We start from the raw sequence: 25942 nt of genomic DNA, 5'->3' as shown, positions 1-25942 counted from the left end.
GCTGGGACCCCCCAGACCCTGGTCAGGGATGCTGGGCAGTGTCAGCTCCAGAGGAACACTGCAGAGGGGCTGTGCTGGAACCCCTCAGCTTCCATCCAGAGATGCTGGGCACTGCTGGGCTTTCGGGACACTACTGAGAGGCTCCATTGCCAGATCCGGGGAGTTTTCCCGTTATTTTCTGTCGTGCTTAGCACCTGGCAAGTCATTACAGCCCCACAGGCTGACAATCCCACCGGAGCAGTTGGAATCATAGACGATCATGCAGAAACCAGGCTGGGAGTGGAAATGAGCTGTTCCATGTTATTTTTCACAATGCAATTTGAATTTATACCAGAATCTCTTCTCTCCCCTCAGATCCTGTACCCTTGAGTTTTGAGTTTTCTCATAAAAATTTCTCGGCCTACACTGGAAAAAAGAAAATTCCCTGGCACCGCGGGGAGCGGCGGGGTTTGCTGGGTGCTGGGGCCGGCACGGGAGTCCCCACGCCCCGGCCGGTTTCAGTCAGCACCAGGAAATCGCCGCCACCGCCGGCTCGGCCCCGGCGCCCGTCCCGGAGCGGCTCCCGCCGCCCGCGGCGGTCCCGGTCCCGATCCCGGTCCCAGCGCCGACTCGGTGCTCCGGCCCGAGAGAGACCCAGACCCCGCCCGCCGGGGCAGAGGCGGCACCGCTCGGGACCCCCAGCCGGCACCGCCAGGAGCCGAACCAGCACCCCCGGTCACCGCTCGGGACCCCCAGCCGGCACCGCCAGGAGCCGAACCAGCACCCCCGGTCACCGCTCGGGACCCCAGCCGGCACCGCCAGGAGCCGAACCAGCACCCCCGGTCACCGCTCGGGACCCCAGCCGGCACCGCCAGGAGCCGAACCAGCACCCCCGGTCACCGCTCGGGACCCCAGCCGGCACCGCCAGGAGCCGAACCAGCACCCCCCTTCCCATCCCGGGCGGGGCCGGGAGCAATGGCCCCGCCTCCATCCCGGGCGGGCTCGGGGCGGGGCCGGGGCGGAGCTTCACGTGCCGGGCCCGGCGCTGGCTCAGGTGTGCGGGACCGCAGGGCGGCTGCGCGGGGCGGAGCCAAGGTTGTTTAACTAGCGGGAATCGCCCCAGCCGCCATTTGCTCACGCTGAGCGGGTTATGGGTGGGTGGGTTTTGTCTGGGCTCCGCAGCTTCGACCCTCTCTCCTTCCCCCCCCCACCCTTCCTTCTGCTCGTATTCGCCTTATTTCTCTGCCTTTCCCCCCTTTTCCTCTCCTCCCCAAAGCCGACTGCTCTCGCTTCCCTTTCGGCCTCTCCTCCCGTGCTCCCTTCTACTCTTCCTTCCTTCTGCTCGTATTCGCCTTATTTCTCTTCCCGCCTTTCCTTCTCGTCCCCTTTCAGCCTCCCCTCCCGTCCCACCCTCTACCCTTCCTTCCTTCTCTCCATTTTGCTCCCCTAAACCCACTCCTCCTCTTCCCCCAAACGCCACCCCCCCCCCCACTCCTCCCTCTCCTGTCCCTGCCCCGCTGCTCCGTTCTATTCCCCCTCTCTCCTTCCTCTGTCCACCGTCCCTCTTCGTCCCCTGCCGGCCTTTCCCTTCCCCGCCCGCTTTCCTCCGCAGCCCGACCTCCCTCCCCACCCTTTCCATGCCCCCTCTCCCTCCTCTCTTCCCGTCGCCCTTCGCTTCTTTCCCCCGCAGCCGCGGGGCTCGGGGCGCGGAGAATAAAGCCCCGAGGGCCGGAGCCCGGCGCCCCCCGGCCCTTGCGGGAGTCCCCGCACGGGGCCGGAGGCTCTCGGCGGATCCCCCCGCGCCGCTCGGACACCGCCCGGCGCTGCCGGACCTGCGGCTCCGCCACCGTCGCGCTGAGAGCGGCCCCGCTCTGCGCCGTGCCGGCCGTGCCGCGTCCCCGCCGCCTCTGCCGCTCCCAATTTCTGCCCCTGGCCTGCGACAGCGAGGCGGGGCGGGGGTTTCAAGCCTTCTGGGGGCTGCCCCCCCTTTCCTTTTGCGGCGGAGTCCCTTTCTGGGGGGGTGGAGGTGTGGAAAGGGCTGGAAGGGAGTGCTGGGCTGCTGTGCAGGGCGGTTGGCCTCGTCCTGTGCCTTCTTTGGGGGTCAGGAAAAGGGGCTGAAGACTCGGGGCTCTGCTGTCATTTGGGGCACCCCGAGGTCCCTAGGAGAGGGAGGCACACTGCGGTGGGGGAGCGGGTGGGTGGCGAATGAGGGGGGGGTCAGGCTGGGTGCCGTCCCGCAGAGGGACTCAAAGCTGCCCCAAAATTCCCAGGGAGGGGTGTGTGTAGAATACTAAAACCTGGCAAGGGTTTTGTTTTCACAGCCCTTGGTAAAGAATAGGAATCTATCGCTAAACTCATTTGGAAAGAAGCCCTCTCTCTATCCACTCCTTTGTACCCAGGAATGTAGGAAACTCTGACTGGGGATGGGCAGTAGTTTTGAAAATCATGCCCTTGCCCTTTTCTCTAGGAAGGAATGAACCAAGCAAGTGCCCCGAAAGCACCGGGGCAGCTGCAAGGGCTGAAGGGAACAGAAAGGGGTCTCCGGCACCTTTTGCCTCCGTTCTCTGCCGTCTGCCGAAACGAAGACCTGTAAAATCCTAGCTCTGCCTTTTGTTTAACGTGTTCTTACTTCCTATTTATGTCATCACAGAAAGCAAGGAAAGAAGAAATGGGACTGGTTCCCACTATTGCTCCGTGCAGGCATTTTTAAAGGCTGCTGTACTTCTGTCCTCTTTTTCCACTCCAAGCTTGACTTTTCCCCTCCTTTTCCGAGGTCTGCTGCTTTGGGTGTCCCAAGGAGGGCCGGGTTCCTCGGCAGGGGTCTTAGGAGTTGGTGCCTATTCTGCTTTTTCCGAAGGTGTAGCAAAGTGTGCTACCAACAGGACTATTTTCTCCAGGGGAAAGCTTTCTCTCAATGACCATCAGTGCACGCATGTGCTTTAATCGTGTAACCAGATGGATTAAGAAAAGCCAACACCCGTAGCAGATTTCTGTTTGATCTCTGTCAGTGAGAAGTGGGCTTTGTGCTGGAGAGGGAGAGACGCTGTTTGGAGGGCGGCAACAGCGGCAGGTGCGAGCTCTGAGGATGAGGAGGGCTCAGAGTAGCCCCAGGTGCGAGCTGTGAGGATGATGGGGGGGGCGGCTCCTCCGGGGGCTGATTTAAGGGGTTTTTCTCACATCGCTTTTGCACGGAGCTGCTGGAGGAGAGGAGTTTATGGGGGGCTCCCGGAGCTGTCTCATGGAAGGACGGTAAGCACTTCGGAAAGGGCTTGGGGGATCATTTGGATACGTGGAGCATTGCTCAAAGGAGGTGCCGAGAGACAAACCTTTGTGCCGAGAAGCAGCGGCCAAACAGGTGAGCCGGTGCGCCTTTGTAGCGGGGACTTTTCTCCTTTCCCTTTTGAATTTCGTCATCCTGAGGTTGAAATGGAGGGGGCTGCCCTGTTGTCCCACCTTTTAAAGGTTTGGATTGAGGTAAAATTGTGCCTTTTGCCATCATTTGAGGCAAGCCCCTTCTTTTCTGCTCTTCTAGGGGATGAAATTGAAGGGCAGCCCACATTTCTTTGCCGTTGTTGAAGTGAGGTGAGCTCCTGAGCGAGGCGTCTGTTTCGGGGCTTCAAAGGAAGGGAGGCGCGGCTGTGGCAGCGCTGGCAGGGTGGGCATGGGGCTGTGCCGCTGCATTTGGGGCGCTTCTTCTGCCCCTGACCCGGCAGCGAAGGGTCCGGCGCGGGAGCCCCGCTGGCAGTGGCTGGGGATGGCCGAGGCGGGAGGGGAGTTTAGCGCGGCGGGGCTGCCGCGGGACTGCCGGAGCCGCGCCGGTGCGAGCCGTGCGGAGCCGAGGGGAGCTTTGGCCGGGCCGGCGGGCGGGGCAGGCGGCGCGGGCGCTGCGCCGGTGCCGGCCGGTGCCGGCCGCTCCGTCCGCTCCGGGCGCGGGGCTCGGGCGCCGCCGGGGCCCCCCGGGCCCGGTGCCGGCCCCGCCGGGCCGGGGGGAGCGGGCGGGGGTCTCCCGGCGCGGCGCCGCCTCTGCCTGCCCGAGGAGCCGCTTTCCTGCCGGGAGCGCGGCTTCTCATTTTCCAGCGCTCCTGCCTGGGGTGGCTGCGAGGTGGTTCTGGGGAACTTATCGGATCGTTTTCTGTTGTCCGGAGCTGGTGTGGGAGAAGGGCCGTGGGGCACTTTTTGGTTGTTACGGTTCTCACTTCAGGCGCTGATGACAAGGGCTTTTTGGATTGAGTTTGTTGTTGGATTTCTCTTTGATCGTTTCTTATGTTTTTAAAGGATGTGTTTTTAAAGGTTTACAATGGTTTTTATGGGTCGTAGCGTGAAGTAGAGGGTAGGTTTTTAATTCGGTTGTGGAGGCTTTTATTAGCGTGAGTGCGTAGTGTTTGTTTTGGTGGCTTGAGGTAGTGTCCTGTACTTAATTAGTGAGTTTTTTTAAAATATTGATGGTTGAATTCTTGTTTATTATATCATAGGGGATTTATTCATTTGGCTTATTTGATTGCCGTGTGTGTTTTATTGTTGCAGGGAATTTGGGAGTTGTTGTTTATGGTTACATTTCTCTTTTGGCGACGTGCTTATTTCTAAGTGGTATTTGTGTTTTGATGGTTTGAGGCATTATGGGTTTATTGAGTTAGGAATAATTATTTTGTTGTTGTTGATTTTTTTTGGTAGTTTGATGTATTTGGTTGTTGTTTTTTATTAGTTTTATTTTTGGGAACGTGGGTATTTCTATGGTGGATCTTTTTAGGTAGTTATTTTATTTCGATGGTGAATCTTTTCTTTCTTCGTGGTTCCGATTTTGTTATATCGGTAATTATTTGGTGGGGTTTTTTCGTTCATTTTATAGAGTATTGGGTTCTCTTTATGAGTTAGTGTAGTGGTAGAGTTTTGGTGGGGTTTTTTTTTGTTTTTGTTTTTTTTTAAGAAACGTTTGAGGTCTGTTGTATGGTTTGGAGTATAGTAAGTTAGTTGGCTTTTTTTTTTTTCTTCTTAATGTTTTTTTTTTTGTGATTTGCTGTGTGTGTTTCTATAGGTCTTTTTAAAAATGTTTGTTTAATTTTTGTGATGTGATAAGAACTGCTAGTTAAAGAAGTGTAGTGTGGGGTTTTTTGCCGGTAGTTGGTTGGCTGTGGAACCTTTCTGAATATTTTGGACGGCATTGTTGGGAATTTGATGCTGTTTTGGCATTTTAGTTTGAGGAACTGGATTAGAACTGCAAAGTTTGAACTATAGCTCTAATGAAACAAAAGAAATGCATAAATATGAAAATGGGAATATAGAACTTCAATTTTAAATATGAACGGAAAACATAAATAAAACATGCAACATGAATAATGTTATCCATTACTATTAGGCATTATATTGTTTGATATAGGGTGTTTTATATGTTTATATACATATAAATGTAGATTATAATTATAAATATTCATCTAGAAATGTATAATTAATACATGTGGATATATAAATATTACAAAATAATAGGAATCAATACAGTACATAATGCATATTTTACTGTATATGTCTTATTATGACACATTATATGTCATAAATATTATAGCTCGAAATGTAGTACCTCAAGATATAGTGATAGAATATATAAGAACTTGTAAAACACAAAAATAGAAATAAAGAAGTATCTAAATATAGTTTAAAGTAAAGGGGATTTTAATTGTCTATTTGGTAGTAGGTAGGGGTTTTATTGTAAAAATTATAAATATAAATAAAATAAAATTAGAAATCTATGTATAAAAATATATCCTAAATACGTTAAGAGCTATATAAAATCTCAAAGGTAAGTAACTATAAATATTAGCGGTATGTACGAAATAGAATTGAAATGAAAATTTATCTATCTTGCTACCTTATTATCTATATAATATATATTTATAGATACATCAATATAAAGGAGAAATGCGCATGTGACTATAATGATGAAAAAATATATGAATATTCAAGTAGCGTTTAAAGAAAGGAATTTTTTTGCTTTTATTTGGTTAGAGGCAGGGTTTTAATGGAAAAACTATGAATATACATTTTATTTTGATATCATTCTAAATATGGAAATAGATATTCAATGTATACAGATACATATAAAAATATAAAATGTAAATAAAAATAAGTATTAGGAAGAGATAGACTATAAATAACACCATACATCAATCTACATTAAAAATGTACATTTGAACATAAATGCGAAAAATAAAGATAAATTTAAACGCAGTATAAAAGAAAGGGATTTTTAAAAGATTTTTACTTGGATGGGGCAGGGTGTTTATTTTAAGCCATATAAACCTTTTAGAAATCTAAATCTAACTATAGAAATATATAAGCAATATATTAAGATATGTGTATAATATTAAAATATAATAAAATATAATAGGAATAAATGTAAGAAATTATAAGAATACAATTACACATCAATATACATTATAAATCCGAATGTGAATATAAATATGAAAAATATAAAAATAAAATAGCTTGAAATGCAGTTTAAAAGAGAAGGTTTTTGCTTTTGGTTCCTATTGGGTTAGAGGCAGGGGTTTTTTTGCTGGCGTTCTTTTCCGCGCGGGATGTTTTGGGGCATTTGCTGCAGGGCAGGTTCCGGAGGGCATCGCGCCCGTTCTTTTCTGCCGCCGGCCCCGCCCGCGGCCCCGAGGCGAGCGGCGGCCCCCGGCGGTGGCGGGCGGCAGTGCTGCCGCCCTGTGGGCAGAGGGCGGTACTGCAGCCCGCCGCCCGCGGCCGCCATCTTGGGAGTGGCTTGTTGCGGACTCGCTTGACCTTCTCGAGAGGGCGCGAAAAAGAGGACGTCGGCATTCGAGGACCCGTGTCTGATTTCTACACTGCCTGAATTGTCCCCAACGCCGGCGCTCCCCGACGGGATTTTCCGCGGCGGTTCCGGTGCCGTGCACACGGGCTGTGGGGTCAGCAGCACCGCGAGCATGCGGGTTTTTGGCGGGGGCCGACAGGCATCGGCGTAATACGCCTTTCTCCGTGAAGGTCCCCACGGGCCGCCATCTTGCGAGTCCCTGGTGGCGGACTCGCTTGAAAAGTGCTGCCGCCTTGTGGGCAGAGGGCGGTACTGCAGCCGCCGGTGCCGGGGCGGGAGCGCGCGGCGAGCGGCGCGCGGGGCGGTGTCTGTGAGCGCAGGGCGGGGGGCGGCGGCGGCTCGGGCGGCCCGAGCCTCAAAAACAAGCTCTTGTCAGGAAACAAGCTTTGTGCTATGCACGCAGAAGCGGTAAGGAAGATTCCTCTCTGTTCTAAATCTAATGTACCCAAAAAAATTTGCATCAAAGTATTTTGTACTGAGGTTCTGGTGTATTTTATATATACACAAGAACATATATGAGTACGAAATATATATATATATATATATATATATATATATATATAATGCTTATATGGTGAGTGTTCCTGAAGTGCTGTCATCCAAACTTATTTTTGTGACTTCACAAGAAGCAGTTCAAATGTATTAGAAAGCAAGTTGCAAACTCTAGTTTTAGACTGATAAAATCATCTAGGCGTGCCTATGATATAATTCTATAGATATATGCATCTATAACATATATAAAACTGATTTCATTTACATGAACTCCTTGTCTACACTAAGCCAGGAATTGCCAAAGGCTTGTTTTGAAGTTGAGACAGGAACAATCCATTATTACTGATTTCCAGAATGCTTCCTTATTTCAGGGGAATAAAGATCCTGTCTTTGGCAAATTCCTCAATGTAGAAGTACCTGCACTCATATAAGCATTCCCTTTATTTCTCTTTTAATTTCAAAAAAAAAAGTTAATACATGTGAATCTGATTTATTCACATTACTTTAGTCTGGGTTTTTTGCATCTATAATTGCTCTTAAGGTTATTGCACCTTGCCAGAAAGAAACCAAAGCATAAAAAATTTCCTCTGTACTAAAATTTTCCTAATGATGATTGAAAGCATTTTCTTCATTAGAGTCTATGCCTTTTGAGATCAGTACTTAGAAAGTCAAGTTTCTGGTAAATTCTCAAAGGTAGGAAATAATAGGATTAGAAATGTTTTTCTTAAGTTTTTCAAAATCAAAATTGTTTCAAAGAATTTTGCTGGACTGATCTTTGCTATTAGTTTCAGATTTTACAGAATACCATTCCTTAGATTTATTCAGCCTTCCCAAAAGTCTGTCACTGAATTGGACTGCATCAATTGGTAAGAAATAAAATCTTTTTTAAAATTCCAACTTAAGATATACTCCTTTTGTAATATATTATGTTTATGGAATGCTCTTTCAGTAAATGTGAAACAGATTTCTAATCCATTCCAAGGACTTCGAAACACTTGGCATTAATTAATACAAGAGAGTGTCTTGTTTATCAGTTGGGATTGTGTATTTTATTAAAAACAAATTATTACTTTGAGAGGATGCTTGGATAAATGTTGAAATAATGTTCCTTGAATAGTTGAGTTTAGTACAAAAAATCAATTTCTATTTCTTTTGTTTCAATTAATAAAATAATATATAGACTACTAGTTAGAATTATTTTAAGGATATATTTAGCAATATATAAAGTAAATATCAGCTTAAACTGATATAAATAAGCATAACTATGCCTGTACTTTCAAGGGCATGGTTACAAACTGAGAAGGTAGCTCCAAAGTAGTTACACCTGCAACACCCTGATCTTTACAAAGACTTTTATAAGCCTATGGAGCCTTTTTGCTTCTAAGAATAAGATTGTTTACTTTGAAGTTGATGCCTTCAGTTATGCTTCATGGCAAGTATTAATAACAGCTCATGTCCAAAATGTGTAAGCCCAGCTGCTGTTCTTTACAGTCCTAACTCAGGTATGTGTTTTAGTTGTGTGCCATTTTGCATTTTCCTCAGTACTTTTGGTTGGTTTGACTTGTGAAACTGGAAAAGCAATCGACAATTATTTGGAGGGGGACATTCTACATTATAAATCTGATCTAGGTTCTGCTGTTCTCAGAATTCACATAATTTTTTTTAATATTTAAAATTTAAAAAACCCAAAACCTGATTTGATTATCTTCATTTTCAGTCAAAAAAGATCCAAGCCCAGCTGAAAGAGCTTCATTATGGGAAAAAGGATTTGATTTTTAAGGTAAGTTTTATTTCACTATAGTTAGCTAAAGTATATTAGCATTTATACAGCATCGTAGCGAAGTAGGAATATGGTAGCTGCCTTTATTATTGCAGTTCTCAGGAAGAAGTTTGTTCTGAAAAGAACTCAAAACATCAAGACAGACTTAATACCATAATGGATTTTCAGAAATAGAATATATTTTTGTGCTTGCAAAAAGCAAAATTCTAGGTTACTGCTGATGAATAAAACCTGTTGCCCTATTCCATACCTTCTGTAACGTCATCTTTTTAACTGAATGATATCATATTTTACAGCTGCTTCTTGTTTTTCCTTTAATTAGCACTCTTCCATGGCAAAGTCAACTATTGTTAACATTTAAAGTAAATCTCTGTGTTCATGATAAGCTTGAGCAATGTAGTGTTCCTTAGGTCTTAAGACTTAAGAAAAAAGAAACATCTGCTGCTAAAACAATCCAAATCAATAGTCTGCACTAGCTAGCACACTTTAAAAAATAATAAAAAATTTTACAATAAAGGAGGGCAGGACAAAACATAAAGACATTGCTGAAGGGTGTCTAGTCCTTGTTAACACAGGGAGAAGCTAATCCCTGTTAAAAGGAAGAGGAGAGAGATGTGGGTCATCTGACTGATGACTGTTAGTGGAGTAGTCCTTTTATATATTCCCAGCACAAAGGATGGACATGAAGTAGTCATCTTCCAAGTTACTAGACCTAGAATTACTTACAAGTCATTCATGTCACTGAGTTCCAGATTGTCTTCTGGAAGCCTTTAACTCTCTCTGCTGTTTCTCTAGTGTATCTATAGTGCTGTGAATACGTAAATACAGAGAAATACAGAGTAATATAGTGGGCCATTGAAACAACAGTGTGATTTCTGTGCTTTTTTTTTTTTTTTTTTGCTTGCTTGCTCTTTGTCTGGGGTTTTTTTGGTTGGTTTTTTTTTTTTTTTTCATTGGGTTTTGGGTTTTGTTTTTGTTTTTTAATGCATAGGTTTAGTCCAAGACTCTTCAGAGGTAAAGATCAAAAATTCTAATCTTGCTTTGCTGTGAAAGTTTGTTTTCTTTGGCTGAAGCAGTAGGATTGCTCAGCACTATTATCTTCCTGTTGTTTTCATTATGCTAACACACAGTGATCCCAAAAAAGGATCTGAGTTATGGTAGGGTGTCTACTAATGCTTAGCAAGGGAACTCCTGCCAAGTACTACCCACCTGAAAAAAGCTTACAGAAGATGAAAAAGAAAATGGGCACATAAACAAGTGAACACAGCAGAAAGGCTGTCCAGCAAGCCACTGACACACGTGCAGTGAAAGCCACCCTCTCCTAAGGCTGCTTCAGTGACCTGTGGCAGTGTAGTAGTTAAGGCACACATGTGGGGAACTGTACTAAAGGCAGGAAATGTGTCTCCTGTGGATGGGAATGGTTTCATCTGACTGGATGTGGCATTCTCCATCATAGTCTCCACTTCAAATCCTTGGCGGGTTATATTCTGAAGGCTATGTCTACATTTGACCACATGAATTACACCTTCAAGTCTTTGATTTTTTTTGAATAGACATGGTTCTTTATAGGACAATACCCTTTTCCTGACTCAGAGACGGGGCAACTGAGAGGCGTTTTAAAAACTTTTATTCTATTTTCAGTCTCATGAGAAGGGTGACACAATGCAGATGTTTGTAATTCACACCATCACAATCAGAAGCCAGCTATTTCCTAATGAAAATATACTATAAGTGTTTCTTGGCCTAGCTTTTTGCCATGCCATGTTGTAGATGCCTTAAAGTGGGTCCCACTACAATACATCTTTCATAGTTCTGTTTGTCCAAAGTATCTAGTCTTATTTGCAAGGCCATCCTTTGAAACTTGTTTCTAGCTCCATTTCTCTCTCAACAATATCTGTCCTATTCCATGGCATTTCTAAATAAGTATGTCTTGTCTCAAAGTTTGCATATGGATGCATGCCGTGTGGACCTTCTGTCAGGCCCTGAGAACTTTCTACAAATCCATTTTCCACTCTTCTTGATTATGAATGAACACTAGAACCACCAGCTGAGATGTAGGTAATGGTAGTGTGGGTTCTCCTCTGAGTGCTTTTATTGCAAAATAAGGAGAGTTACTTGCCTTCTAGGTAAGCTATGATCTTATGTAATTTAAAATACTCAAAGATGGAGAATGTTGATGAATTGTGAATTCCAAAGCCCCACGTACTGAGAACTATGTATTATATATTTATCTGTAAATAATTGAAATATCTCTTGACAGTGTGCAATTCCGTATGAAACTGAATGCCTGCTTTGCCAATATTGGTATATCCTTTATATGTAACCAGAAATATTTTTTGCTGGTTTATTCATAAATACTTTTCCTGTCCAAGAAAATTTGATCTGTGAAGCAGAGGGAGCAGCAGCCTTATGCTGTTCTCCTAAATCATATGAGATGGGGGGGAGGGTAGGTTCAGTGTGCTTGTTCATGTGTGTTTCATGTCTGAAGACACACACACACACACTAAGCAGAGTAGAAGCCATTTAGTATAGTCTGGAAAACTTTTAAAGTATCTGCTTGTGCTGAGTGGAAGGTAAAACAGTGGAGGGAATGAACCCCACACAAGTGCTATGTGAAAGATTTCAAGTCAGGGCTACAATTTAATAGGAAAATTACAATAATGGCAATAGTACAGAAACGCTGGTTTAAAGGGACAAAGTCAGAACACGACCTGATACCCTGTTGGTCAGTGTGGTGGTGGCAGTCCAAATGGTGGTTGCAGTCCCATTGGATGTGGTCTTGTCAGAGCAGTGAGCCTGTGGAAAGGTCTGGTCCTGCTCTGAGGTCCGGTGCTGGTGGTAGAGAGTTCTTGTGGTTCTTGGGGATGCAGTCAAATACATAGAGTCAAATACAAAACGATGTGAAATTATTTTTGCATCATATTGACTGGACTTGGTAAATATCTGTACCATTCCTCCCTCTGAAGTAAAACTGATGCCGTGTGTGTTTCCTTCTCTATTAGCGAAGTTAATTACATGCCACAGTAAACTGATTTTCCAGAATTTTAAATTATTTATTTCTCTAATGAAGGCAATGAGATTCCATATTACATACAGAGAAAGAGATGAAATAATAAAAGAAGAACAAAGGAAGGAAAAAAACAAGCAGAAAACCACCTGCTTTGGCAGACAATTTGTGTAAACATTAGGATTGCTTTCTGGGTTTGTGATAATTGATTACATATTTTAAATTTGTGATAAATTTTTACAGAAGTACTTTGTGTACTGGCACATATATGAAGATGCAAGTTTCAGGCTTTCTAATACAGTTTTATTTGTATAGTTCTGGTGACTAGGCTTGATCCTAAAGCACCTCATGTACATCCACTTCCCCCATGATTTGCCTCTGCACGTATTAAAATTATCAGCTGCAGAATTCAGCTAACTTTGCATATGTGAAAAACTAGTCCATTTAACAGATTTTAAAGCATTCTTCATTATGTTCAAAGTACCATTAAGCTCCTATTTTTCTTGCAGAAAGCTTTCCAAAAAAAAAAAAAAAAAAAAAGCTGTGTCACTTTCCTGTAACTTTATTTGTGCATTTATGTGTCTAGCTCAGAAAGAATGCTCTTATCTTTGTTGCTACTTTTACATTGCCCTGTAATGGTAAATACAATTTCTGTAGTTCAGTCTTCGAAGGAGATGATAAGAAAAAACTGGGAACAGTTTCCTTTTTGGCCTGTTGTACCAACTTCCCTGAGAGAATACTGCTTTCAGACAGGATCTTTAGTCTGGGGTGTGTTTGTTCATCCAGCGTGGTTTTTCAGCATCTGGATCTTGTGCAGCCTCCCTTGGAAAGTTTACCAGAACTGTGTAGAAAAGACATGACTGAACTAAAAAAACTATTATAAAATACCAGTTATAAACATAAATGCAATGTAAAATAGTAGAGTTTTTTTTTGTTTGTTTGTTTTTTTTTTCCCAGAGCTCTTGCAACACATTATTAGGGATAATAAGTTCTATAAGCTACAGGCTGACTTCATCATGCCGCATAACAGCTGATAATGGGCTATTGACTGTCACTGCATGACTGATAACAGTTACAGCATCCCATTGTGAGATGCTCCACCCAGAGGGAGAAGCCAAGCATTCCTTACTGGATATAATTTGGGGTTTTGGGACACCAAACTCAGGCTTTTCCACTGGGTTTCCAGGAGGACTGCAGCCATTCCAACCCTGACCAAAAAGGGTATCAGGTTATATTCTGACTCTGTCAGTGGTTTTTCTTTTGTATTATTGCAGGTATTTTGTTTTGTTTCCTTTTCTCACTTTTCCTAATAAACTGTATTTTTGATTTGGAGTCTCTCATTGGTTTTGTTTTCAAACCAGAACAAGACAGTAGTCAATTCTAACCACCACTGCCTGCTTTCTGTCAACTGCCAAGACTTTCAGATGCCTACGTAATGCATGTATTGAAGGAAACCAGACACCCTCTAATTCATAACTGTAGCTCTGGTTTTTCACTGATTTAGACTGTAAATCTGATGGTGCTGAAATAAGAAGTTGCCTAGTTGTATGGTCCTCACCATTTCCATCTGAGTCTAATTCTGCACGCTATCAGAGGTGCCATCCTAGCCTCATGTTTGTCATATGTTATTTTGTGTAATTTCCTTTTTAGTGGCAATTGAAATGATGCAGTTTTTCAAATCTTGATTCTCTTTAATTGAGAGCGTATTAATTTGTATAGCTGTACTGAAAAATAAGAAGTAACAGTATAAAAATGTTAATGATGTGAGAAATTTCTTGGTCTAGTTCTATGAGAAGTGTCTCTGCGTCATATAGAGTCAATGTCCAGTCTTTCAGACATTTTCTGTGGCTGTGTTTATTGTGAGTGATACTGTATACCATATTTAGGAAAAAATCCAAAAAGTTACTGAATTCTAGCAATTTCTTATATCAGTAATTTTTTTCTCTAGTAAATCAGTAATAACTCCACTTAAATTTTGCAAACTGATAAAGTGGAAGGATTATTTCTGTAGTGAATTCTCTGTTGCCAGACTAAAGGGTCAAACCAATGGTCTGATATGTATGTTGTGGCAGTGACTGATGTTAGCTGTAAGGAATGTGATGCAGTGTAAATTATGGACAGCAATTCACAAGAGACTTTCCCACGTCACAGTTGACTTGCACTTTGAAGAAAGTTTGGTTTTGACTAATGAAACTGTGACTCTGGTGATAAATCTGAAGATAAATGCCTATTCCTGTTTTAAAATGCAACTACTCAGTTCTTTACACGAGTTGGGAACTGAAAATTCCAGACTCTTGACATTTCATTTGGCAGAACAGACTATGCCTAATGCAAATGAACATCACATTAGCTGTCTGCTGAGGACTACAGGCGTGCCTAAGCTCACCACCTCATCTATGCCGTGTGCTGGAAGGACTGTCATTACCCCAGCAGAAAACAAGTTAACCTTACAGGATTTACACTAAACAACATTTACGTAGTGTGGCTATCCATTAAGCTATGCTACAATCAGCAGCGTGCAGGAGATCTTGAAAGGTCTGCCAAGAAAAAATCTCTGGCTGGGATTGTACTCCAGAAGCCTGAGGGCATGGAATGGTGTTGAGGGAAAATGCACTTGCAAATATTGAAATAAAAATGTGGTGCTCTTTATCTGAAAATTGAGAATTTTATCCTATTATTTTGCATATACAAAATGTATATTTACCTAATCAGAATTTCCGAGAGAAAAGATAAGTGGCTAGTCCAGTGTCCTTCTCTATGGATCCCTTTTCAAACAGGGAAAACAATGGCTAGGCTGGGTTTTTTGCAGGTACAACAGCAAAAGAATCCTTATTCCTTTTGGTTGTATACTAATGTGTTATTAATGACAAGGCTGACAACTTCAGGAATCTGCTTTCCTGAAACAGAAGAGTCTTGCAGAGAATGTATTTCCTTCAAGTGAACAGGCTGGGTTCATACATATCCTAGGGAAAGAGAGAGAAAATACTTGTCTTTATTTACTGAACATTTAAAAGCATCTTCTGATGCTTTTTGTTTTGGGCCACTCACTTAAAAAGCTTCTGCTGAACTCCTGTGCTCCATGAATGACATATACATTATACAGAGCCAGAAGTCCTTCCACCCAGGGTGCAGGCTACTAGCCTGATCCTGACTTCCAACACAAGTCTCCCAAATTGCTTTCCTGCTATGAGTTAGCTAGTCTTGTGCATTTTCCTTCTCTATTTCCAGGAAAAGACATGGAGAAAAAAAATCTGGAGTTACCTCCTTGTATAGTAGTAGGTAGTATAATTTCATAAGGTGTCTGCATGCAAGAAGAATGTTTGGGTGTTTTCTAATTTGTCTGTTTATGCCCAATTAGCTTAATGGTGGCATCACAATGCCTAAAACTACAAAATAATTTTCAAATTGCACTCGGAAGTCAGACAAACGAACAAAATTATTAAAAGACATTTGAATACCTTGAATTTTCCAGAAGGATATTATGGCATAATCTTAAATATTTTATAGTATGGAAATAATTTTGCTATTGACATTGAATTATTATAAGCTTGCATTCACATCAATGGAGCACATTTGGCCATAATGGTTTTTTTTCCTCAGGAAAAGCAAATCTGACCCAGCCCATATGTATTACTTGCAAAATTTCTGTTCTTTCCTCTCTCACATGAAAAAATGCATTGGAGATTGCATCAGCTTTTTTTCTTGATCCCCACAGGCACAACAGCTAACAGATCTGGAGCAAAAACTATCTGTTGCAAAAGACAAATTGGAAAAAGCAGCCCTTGACAAAGTAAGAAGTGTCATGTAATGTAAGCATGTTTACCTATATCGGCTGTGGATGTTTTGGTGGAATTTGACAAAAACAAATGTAAGCCTTGCAGTTACTTAGATGAATACTAAGTTACATATGAATTGTACCTGAGAGAGATGCTACTGAAATCAGTGGAACTAATTATGATACATGAAGTTAAGTACATCTGCAAAGTTATTTAAGAAGAGGATGGTCAAATTAGAAAAAAAAGCTCAAAAAATTTTTGCACTGATTTTAGTAGATTTAGGTATTTATTGAACTACAGTTTGTGCTGACTGTAGGCTTAGTGTCAGTCATAAGTTTATTTACACTAGAGCAGTTTTCTATTTCCCACCATGAACCCTTAGAATGTTTACAAATTTTGAATTACCAGGCCCCAGATACCAAGAGTAGTGTGACCAGTAGGACTAGGAAAGTGATTGTCCCCCTGTACTCAGAACTGGTAAGGCCACACCTCACATACTGTTCCGTTTTGGGCCACTCACTTTAAAAATGGCATTTTAGTGCTGGAGTGAGTTCAGAGAAGGGCAATGACGCTGGTGAAGGTCTTCTGGGGGCATCTGGGGGAATTGGCCTTGTTTGGTCTGAAGAAGAGGAGGCTCACGCTCATTGTTCTCTTCAGCTGTCTAAAAGGAAACCATCATGAGGCAGGGGTTGGTTTTTTCTGCCATGTCTCAAGTGGAAGGATGAGAGGAAATTACTTTAAGTTGTACCAGGGGAGATACAGATTAGACATCAGAAATTTTATTTTCACTGCAGAAGTGGTTAGGCATTGGAATAAGCTGCCAAGGGAGGTTGTGGAGGTACCACCTGTAGAAGTGTTGAAGAGGCATCTGGATGTGGCACTTGGGTTTAGGGGTGATTAAAATGGTGCTGTGTTGCCAGATGGTCTTAAAGGTCTCTTCCAGTCTTGATGATTCTGTGGATCTAGCCATGTGATAGGACTGAAATAGATCAGGGACATAGGAAGAATGCATCACATGTGGGCAGCATTTTGGCCGGTAAGCAGCCTATTTTGATCACAATCACATCTAGGCAAGGTTATAGCAAACTTTGTCAAATTACGTCCCTGGTTCCAATAGTGTTTCCTTCACCTGTGCTTTCCTGGTGTTCATTTATAGATCTCCTATCAGCAAAGTCAATACTGAATTATGCTATTCACAGGATGGAAACAAATTTACTTGTTCTTCTTTTACCTTTGAAATGGCAAAATTGGAATGGCTGCTGTCAAGAAAGAATAAGCAATGGATAGCAGGATTAAGAGATGAGAAATTATCCAGAGAAATTTCTGGATGAGAGGAGAGTAATTTCAGATTGGTGCCATCTGCAGGAAGCACTAGGGTTATATCAGACTAGATTGACTGAGTCCATATCATCATGCAAAATTAGCCAGTCTGCTACCTCTGCCCATTTAACCATAACAAATGGTGATTTATGCTGTCTGTGCAGTCACTAACTTGAAAAGGTAGAATTCAAGAGATGTTACATTGAAAAGAAGTACTTTTTCCGATGGACATCAAAATTGCAACGACTAAGTCTCATAACTGGATCCAGGGATGGTGATATCTTTTTACTTTTATGGTTCCTCCCTTTTTCCCTTTTTCCCTTTTTCCCTTTTTCCCTTTTTCCCTTTTTCCCTTTTTCCCTTTTTCCCTTTTTCCCTTTTTCCCTTTTTCCCTTTTTCCCTTTTTCCCTTTTTCCCTTTTTCCCTTTTTCCCTTTTTCCCTTTTTCCCTTTTTCCCTTTTTCCCTTTTTCCCTTTTTCCCTTTTTCCCTTTTTCCCTTTTTCCCTTTTTCCCTTTCCCTTCTTTTTCTCCCTTCCCTGAACTTCTTCCTCATTTTCTTAAGTGTTATTTTTATGCTTTTATATTGATTTGTTACTGTAGGTAATAACCAAAACAGTTACATATTTGCTTTCATCTGCAACCAAATTGCTCTACAATAAAACATTTACATATATGTAAAACACAGGTAATTCTGTGGTTTTCACTCTAATCTGCCCCAAGGGATCTATTAACAAGAACCTAAGTTAATGACTTACCTTAAAGGGCAGGTCATAACATGTTCCATCTCCCATATCTCTAATTTTTCCTATTGTGCTCTGCTTTAATGATCTTTCTATGGTTCTCTTTTGTCCTCCTGTGGAAATACACTTCTACTAACTGGCATTGTTTGTTTTTTAAAGAAACATTTAGTTTTTTCCAGTTAAGAGATAAATTCCCTGTTTTCAGTTCAGGGGAAGTTTATCTGAGTTAAAACAAAATATTTGTAATTTTCTCAAAAATATTTGCTAAGAAAATAAACTAAAACATGCTGTATGGCATTGCTTAGGATTAATATGACTATGAAATATTTTTATTTTATATGCAATATTTCACATACATTATATGTAATGTGTAATGTTATATACACATTTTCCACCATGTTTACATATGTTTTCCACCAGCTTTTGCCATGGTATCCTTTGATTTATATACCTTTAAAAAAATCTTTGATGATTGAAATGTGAACGCATTCTGTATTTACAGGTGTATTTTTAATAAAAAGAAGAAAACTAGAAATTAAATCGTTTTTTAATGCCAAATGCTGCTGACTCCCCCTGGAGTGAGTGTAAGATTTGACCTCAATGGCTAACATTTGATACATGTCTTGCTTTGATGAAATAAAGATTTAAAATATGATTTCCTCACTGCTGTAGTTATCTCCTTGTTCTTGCTTTCTCAGCTTATTTCAATTACAGACTTCTGTTTCCATCAATATATCTGTCTATCTTTCTGGGAGTAAAGCACAAATGTTCTAACAAGAGTCGCAAGCACTTCACCACTTAGAAGTTTTATTTTGGCTTAATGGACAGTAGTGGGTCTGGACAAACATATTTTTAACTGTTAAAAAGACCTATGGTTTTTTTACTATATAGTGCAAAAGTATAATATGCCCATGAGGGAAGCCATCTTAATTGGATTATAATCTATGTATAATGTAGAAAAACACCAATTATTTGGAATGTTATAGACAAAACTCCATGCAAAGTCTGTGTCTTGCAATACTTATGACTTCTCTGTAGATATTATACATAAAAGGCTGGACACCGTATGATATTTTGTAAATAGTATTTTTCTTTTCAGAAAAAATATATTTAAGTACTATTTGCAATAATCAATGTGGATAAAACTGCTTGAAGGGATGGGAAGAGAGTGCAGTGACTTCCTAGGCAGTTTGGTGTCTAATGTACTGTAACCTAATCACATAAAAATACTGCTTTAGACAGTCTTAATTCCTTCCATCAATAAGAAAAAGCAGCAGCTACTCCTAAGTGTTTGGTTTAATACAGATGGAGAATGTAAGCCCTTGTGTTCATCACAGCACATCACAGAGAAGTGATGGTTTCTTATTTCCCCAGGAGTCCCAGCTGAAAGCTCTGAAGGAGACTGTGCAGCTTTGCCTGTGCTCCGTTCTGCGCAGTCAGCCTCCCGCAGCAAGTCTGATGTCCTCCAAACCAGCTGAGAAGCTGCCTTCCTCCAATGCAAAGGGCTCCCAAGCCCCATCCCAAGGCACAAGCACCAAGGTATGATTTCACTCTTGGGTGGGGTTTTTTTTAACATCTTTGAAAGTTTGTCTTGTAAGAGCATCAAACTGAAACTAAGGAGGATTTCAAATCCGTTGGAAGATTATGACAAATTTTGAGGATAATTCTAAGACTGTTTCCGTTGTCAATAAATAGTTTTTTTTTTATCTGGGAAGCAGCTACATTTTACTGAATAACAAAATTCTGTCACTTGGTAAATGGATTGATAGTGTCTGCAGGACAAATCTACAATGCAGATGGATTTGCATTTAAAATAAATGAGGGTGCTAATTTGTAGGATCATTTACCTGTCAGGCACTGAAAGTGAATTTGTGGTAATACAGCACTAAACAGTTATATGAGGTTTGCATATCACGGTTTCTCTCAGTGGAAAAAAAAATTATATAAAAATCATAAAATCATCTGGGACACCCAAATCAAAATTGCCAAAATGGATCGATGAACTTGACAGTAGGGAATAGGGAATATTCCAGTTTTGCAAGATGCGAAGGACAGTTTCAGGGAAACCTGAGGAAAAAAAGAAAGATAAAAACTGGTTTGAGTCAGGAAATTCAAATATTGTAATACAGTTAAGATTCATGTTGATTAACAACTGTCCTAGTAATTTTCATTTCCCGTGTTGCATTTTGCTCCTGAATTCAACTGATTGAATAGATAGAACTAGAAGAAATCTATAATTTCAGTGAAAAGGAAGTTATACAGAGAAATGACTGAAGGACACTTCAATGTCCTCTTTTCATTACAAAACTGAAATAAAAATAGGAATTGCTAACTCATAGCCAATTTGCAGTTTGTATATGGCAGTTGTTGGTATTTACTGTTAGTGCACAGGCTGAAGCCAAAAATTAGTAATCTTTCTATATGTAATTAAAATACAATTTCAGAAAGCAGGATGCAATTATTAAACTGAATATCACATCGCTACTCTTAAAATTATGATTGTCAGTTTATTAATAACTGTTTTGCAGGAAAGACCATGATTCCCAAAAATTGTTACCTCTGGGAAAAAAAAGTACTGTATTTATGATTAGCAGCAGATGGGTATGATAGTGCTCATTTAGATTAAGCTCCCTGGATCCATGTTCTGAAGGATGGCAGACTTTCCTTTTGTAGGTTTGCAAGCTGAGCAGCTCTCTGAGATCTCAGGAGCATATTGTTCCTAGTTAATGTGGCTGTAGAATTGTTTAGCTTGCTCTTATTGTCCTTTTCTTCAGGTTGGAAGTGTTCATGCCTCTGTCATGAGAGGAGTACTGAAGGACAAGGGCCAGCTAGACAGCATGTCTCTGTTTAAGATTGGTCCAGGGTCAGAGCCTTTGGAGAATTTGGGGTCTCCATGTTACATAGGGACATGAGAATACAGATAGAGATTAGAATTAGGTTTTTGATATTTGACTGAAATACAGAGTACTCTTCCTTCTTTTTTTTTCAGTTATCTGAATACAGTCAAGGGAAATGGAAAAAAGTACCTGGTATCTCTTTTTCAGTCTGTAACACCCCCTCCCAGCACACACACACCACACAAAATATCTTTTTCCTTCAAGTTTTAGTGGCACAATCTTTATCTTCAGTTCATTAACTATTTGACATTGTTCCTCTTTGTTGCAGAGTGTACGTAGCTGGAATGGCCCATTACCTCAGGGTTCAACTGGGCATTGCTGGGCGGGAGTTGAAATCACTGCGGGGTGGGATATTGATGGTGGGGTGGGCTTAGAGACCCTGGGGCATGAGCTGAAGTGCTGCAGAGCTGGAGCCGAAGCCAAGATCACCCCTGTGATGCTGGAGAAACGCAGAGCAGGAGCTGGAAGAAGAGAGCTGGCAGTGAAATAAAGCTTGTGGTTCAAGAGCTGAAATCACTGGGGCTGGGAAAGGGGATTTGTAGGGCGGGTGCTGTAATCACTGCTGGGCTGGCAAAGGGACTGCACACACCATAGGAACCGAAGGGCTGGCACAGGGACTGTGGGGTTCTTGCGGCGACATCCCTTTACGCCTCTGACATGGATGCTGAGGCTGGGCTTGTGACTGAAACTAGAACAGGATGTATGGTATGTGTATGTATTTTAATCGTGTAACCAGAGGGATTAAGAAAAGCCAACACCCGTAGCAGGTTTTTGTTGGATCTGTGTCTGTGAGAAGTGGGTGTGTGCTGGAGAAGGAGAGCCGCTGTTGGAGAGTTGCAACTGTGACAGGTGTGAGCTGTGAGGATGCGGAGGGCTCAGAACAGCCGCAGGTGTGAGCTGTGAGGATGAGGAGGGCTCAGAGCAGCCCCAGGTGCGAGCTGTGAGGATGAGGAGGGCTCAGAGCAGCCCCAGGTGCGAGCTGTGAGGATGAGGAGGGAGGGGGCGGCTCCTGCCGGGGGGAGGTTGTTTTAGGGCGAGGGTTTGCCGCCGCTGGCTTTTGCACAGAGCTGCTGGAGAAGAGGAGTTTATGGGGGGCTCCCGGGGCTGTTTCATGGAAGGACGGTGAGCGCTTCGGACAGGGTCCGGGGGATCACCTGGATACGCACCTGGGGACGTGGAGCATTGCTCGAAGGAGGAGCCGAGGGACAAACCTTTGTGCCGAGAAGCAGCGGCCAAATAGGTGAGCCGGTGCGCCTTTGTAGTGGGGACTTTTCTCCTTTCCCTTTTGAATTTCGTCCTGCTGAAGTTGAAATGAGGGGGCTGCCCTGTTGTCCCTCCTTTTAAGGGGTTTGGATTGAGGTAAAATTCTGCCTTTTGCCATCATTTGAGGCAAGCCCCTTCTTTTCTATTTCTAGGGGATGCGATGGAAGGGGAGCCCACATTTCTTTGCCCTTGTTGCAGTGGGGTGAGCGCCCGAGCGTGGCGTCAGTTTCGGGGCTTCAAAGGAAGGGAGGCGCAGCTGTGGCAGCGCTGGCAGGGTGGGCATGGGGCTGCGCCGCTGCATTTGGGGCGCTTCTGCCCCTGGGCCGGCAGCGAAGGGTCCGGCGCGGGAGCCTCGCTGGCAGTGGCTGGGGATGGCCGAGGCGGGAGGGGAGTTTGGCACGGCGGGGCTGCCGCGGGACTGCCGGAGCCGCGCCGGTGCGAGCCGTGCGGAGCCGAGGGGAGCTTTGGCCGGGCCGGCAGGCGGCGCGGGCGCTGCGCCGGTGCCGGCCGGTGCCGGCCGCTCCGTCCGCTCCGGGCGCGGGGCTCGGGCGCCGCCGGGGCCCCCCGGGCCCGGTGCCGGCCCCGCCGGGCCGGGGGGAGCGGGCGGGGGTCTCCCGGCGCGGCGCCGCCTCTGCCTGCCCGAGGAGCCGCTTTCCTGCCGGGAGCGCGGCTTCTCATTTTCCAGCGCTCCTGCCTGGGGTGGCTGTGAGGTGGTTCTGGGGAACTCATTGGATCGTTTTCTGTTGTCCGGAGTTGGTGTAGGAGAAGGGCCGTGGGGCACTTTTTGGTTGTTACGGTTCTCGCTTCAGGCGCTGATGACGAGGGTTTTTTTGGCTTGAGTGTTGTTGTTGGATTTCTTTTTGATCGTTTCTTATGTTTTTAAAGGATGTGTTTTTAAAGGCTTACAATGGTTTTTCTGGGTCGTAGCATGAAGTAGAGGGTAGGTTTTTAATTCGGTTGTGGAGGCTTTTATTGGCGTGAGTGCGTAGTGTTTGTTTTGGTGGCTTGAGGTAGTGTCCTGTACTTAATTAGTTAGGTTTTTTTTTTTTTTATATTGATGATTGTATTCTTGTTTATTATATTATAGGGGTTTTATTCATTTGGCTTATTTGCTTGCCGTGTGTGTTTTATTGTTGCAGGGAATTTGGGAGTTGTTGTTTATGGTTGCATTTCTCTTTTGGCGACGTGCTTATTTCTCTGTGGTATTTGTGTTTTGATGGTTTGAGGCACTATGGGTTTATTGAGTAAGGAATAATTATTTTGTTGTTGTTGATGTGTTTGGTTTTTTTGGTATTTTGATGTATTTGGTTGTTGTTTTTTATTAGTTTTACTTTTGGGAACGTGGGTATTTCTATGGTGGATCTTTTTAGGTAGTTATTTTATTTCGGTGGTGAATCTTTTCTTTCTTCGTGGTTCCGATATTGTTACATCGGTAATTATTTGGTGGGGTTTTTTAATTCATTTTATAGAGTATTGGGTTCTCTTTATGAGTTAGTGTCGTGGTAGAGTTTTGGTTGGTTTTTTTTTTTTTTTAAGAAACGTTCGGGGTCTGTTGTGTTGTTTGGAGTATAGTAAGTTAGTTGGCGTTTCTTTTTTTTGTTTGTTTTGTTTTAGTGGTTTTTGTCATCTGCTCTGTGGGTTTCTATAGGTCTTTTTTAAAATGTTTGTTTCATTTTTGTGATGTGATAAGAACTGCTAGTGAAAGGAGTGTAGTGCGGGTTTTTTTGCTGGTAGTTGGTTGGCTGGTGGAGCCTTTCTGAATTTTTTGGACGGTATTGTTGGGAATTCGATGCTGTTTGTTTTGGCATTTTATTATTAGGAATTGGATTTTTACTGCAAAGTTTTAACTATAGATCTAATGAAACAAAACAAATGCATAAATATGAAAATGGGAACAAAAACTTAAATTTTAAATATAAACAGAAAATATATAAATAAAACATGTAACATGAATAATGTTATATATTACTATTAGATATAATATTGTTTGCTATAGAGTATTTTATATCTTTATATAAATACATATAAATATAGATTATAAATATAAACAAAATATCCATCAAGAGATGTATAATTAATACATGTGGGTATATAAATATAACAAAATAATAGGAATCAATATAGTTCATAATGTATATTTTACTGTATATGTCTTCTTATAGCACATTATATGTCATAAATATTATGAATCTAAATAGAGTACATCAATATATTGTGATATAATAGACAAAAACTTGTAAAAATAAAAAATAGAAATATAGAAGTTTTAAAATATAGTATAAAATAAAGGGGATTCTTATTTTCTAGTTGTTAGTAGGTAGGGGTTTTATTAAAAAAATTATGCTGTACAAAGCAGTTAAAAGTAAGTTGTACCATATCGAAATACTTGTGATGCAAAAAGCTGATCTCTGAATGTGAAAGTCAATATTATTTTCTCCTCTATAAAATCGGACGACCGTGGGGGAGAAGGAGGGCGAGCAGCGGGCCCGCAACAGGCGGAGGGCGGGCAGGGGGACGCGGGTACTTCACTATTTTGGCCAGGGTGCTGATCTCGGCCAGTCGGGGCAGGACAAGTCCCCGCAGAAGCGGGAAACGCTGCGGGGGAAGAGGCGTCGAGAGCCCGCAGCGGGCTCTGCGCGCCCTCCCCATTCCCCGCCACCGAGCCGCCTCCCCGCCGCGTCGCCGCCGCTCCCCGATCCGAGCTGCTATCGCAGAGTCCGCCTTTGCCGCCCGGAACCATTGCCGGGCTGCGCCCCTCCCCTGCCCCGAGTGCCGACGGGCGGCTGCAGTACGGGCTCTGCGGGGCCCTTTTCGCCGGGAGCCGGGCACGAGCAAGGGCCGGAGAAGGGGCCAGGGGGGTCTCCGAGCGGGACCCGGGGCGCCCGCGGGCCCTTCGAGCAGCGCGGGCTCCACCCCACGCTGCCACGGGCCGCGGCCACGCAGCTCCCGAGCCCCGCCAATCCCGGCCCGCCTTTCCCCGCCCTGTCCAATCACAGCCGCCCTTTCAAACCGGGCGCGGTTCCTGCCATTTCAGCCCGCTCAGTCGCGGCCCGACTCCTCAGCCTGGCCCCGCTCCCCCGTGCGCCTGAGGCGCCGCTCCCGCCGCCGCTTTGGGAGCCGGCGGAGCCCTATCATCCCTGCTGCCGCAGCCTCGGCAGGCGCTGGGGCCGGGAAGGGCGGGCGGGAACTTCCCGTTAAGGCGCCGGCCGGGATTTCTCCCAGGGAAACGGGCTGACGGCGGGGAGCGGGCGGACCCGGCCCCTGCAATGGCGGCGGCAGGAGCGGCACGTGAGGGGAGCGCGGGGTGGTCGCGAGCCGAGCGCAGCGGGAATGGGCGGGCTCGGATTGGTGGGGCCGGCGCTGCCTCGGGTTGTGATTGGCTGGCTGGCCCGGCGCTGAGGTATAAGTAGCGTGCGTCGGGGTGGCGGCGGCGTCAGTTCGGCGGCGGGGCTGGAGGGGGCGGGAGCTGCGGATGCGCGTTCTGGGGAGCGCTGCTGCGCCGGGACGGGCCCCCCGCGGCTGCCGATCCGAGGAGCGCTGGTGAGCACGGACGCGACTCCCGCGTCTGCCTGCGCCGGGGGCCGGCGGTGTCCAGTTGTTTGCGCCGCGCCCTGCCCGGCTCGGGCGGCCAGAGGCTGGTGCGGGGCAGGGAGTGGCGAAGGGGGTCCGGCTGCTGTCACTGGGCAGTAGCCGTTTCACGGTTTCTGGATTTAAAGTAACGTTGAGAATACTGGGAATAAAGCTGGTTGTTTGCTTTCTTATTATTTGATTTTGCTTTTACTCAATAATTTTTTCTGTATTGCATTATTTCATTGTTCTGTTTGTTTTATTAAACTTAATTTGTTTGGTTTCGTTTTTTTTA

The 25942-nt window shown here is 43.9% G+C and overlaps 1 protein-coding gene across 1 annotated transcript; it reads left to right on the top strand.

The window, feature by feature from the left end:
- Nucleotides 1-954: 954 nt before the first annotated feature.
- On the top strand, nt 955-25942 carry LOC140682520 (uncharacterized). The gene is made up of 7 exons (XM_072925186.1): nt 955-1033; nt 1124-3561; nt 8083-8163; nt 9015-9077; nt 15800-15874; nt 19295-19459; nt 21086-25942. The coding sequence occupies exons 1-2, from the start codon at nt 955-957 to the stop codon at nt 2095-2097; spliced, it is 1053 nt and encodes a 350-aa protein (XP_072781287.1). The 3' UTR covers nt 2098-3561; nt 8083-8163; nt 9015-9077; nt 15800-15874; nt 19295-19459; nt 21086-25942.

Source organism: Taeniopygia guttata, chromosome 2, assembly GCF_048771995.1.
Source record: "Taeniopygia guttata chromosome 2, bTaeGut7.mat, whole genome shotgun sequence".
Taxonomy (NCBI): domain Eukaryota; kingdom Metazoa; phylum Chordata; class Aves; order Passeriformes; family Estrildidae; genus Taeniopygia; species Taeniopygia guttata.
The sequence above is the reverse complement of the archived record's forward strand: the minus strand, read 5'-3'. Positions and strand labels throughout refer to the sequence as shown.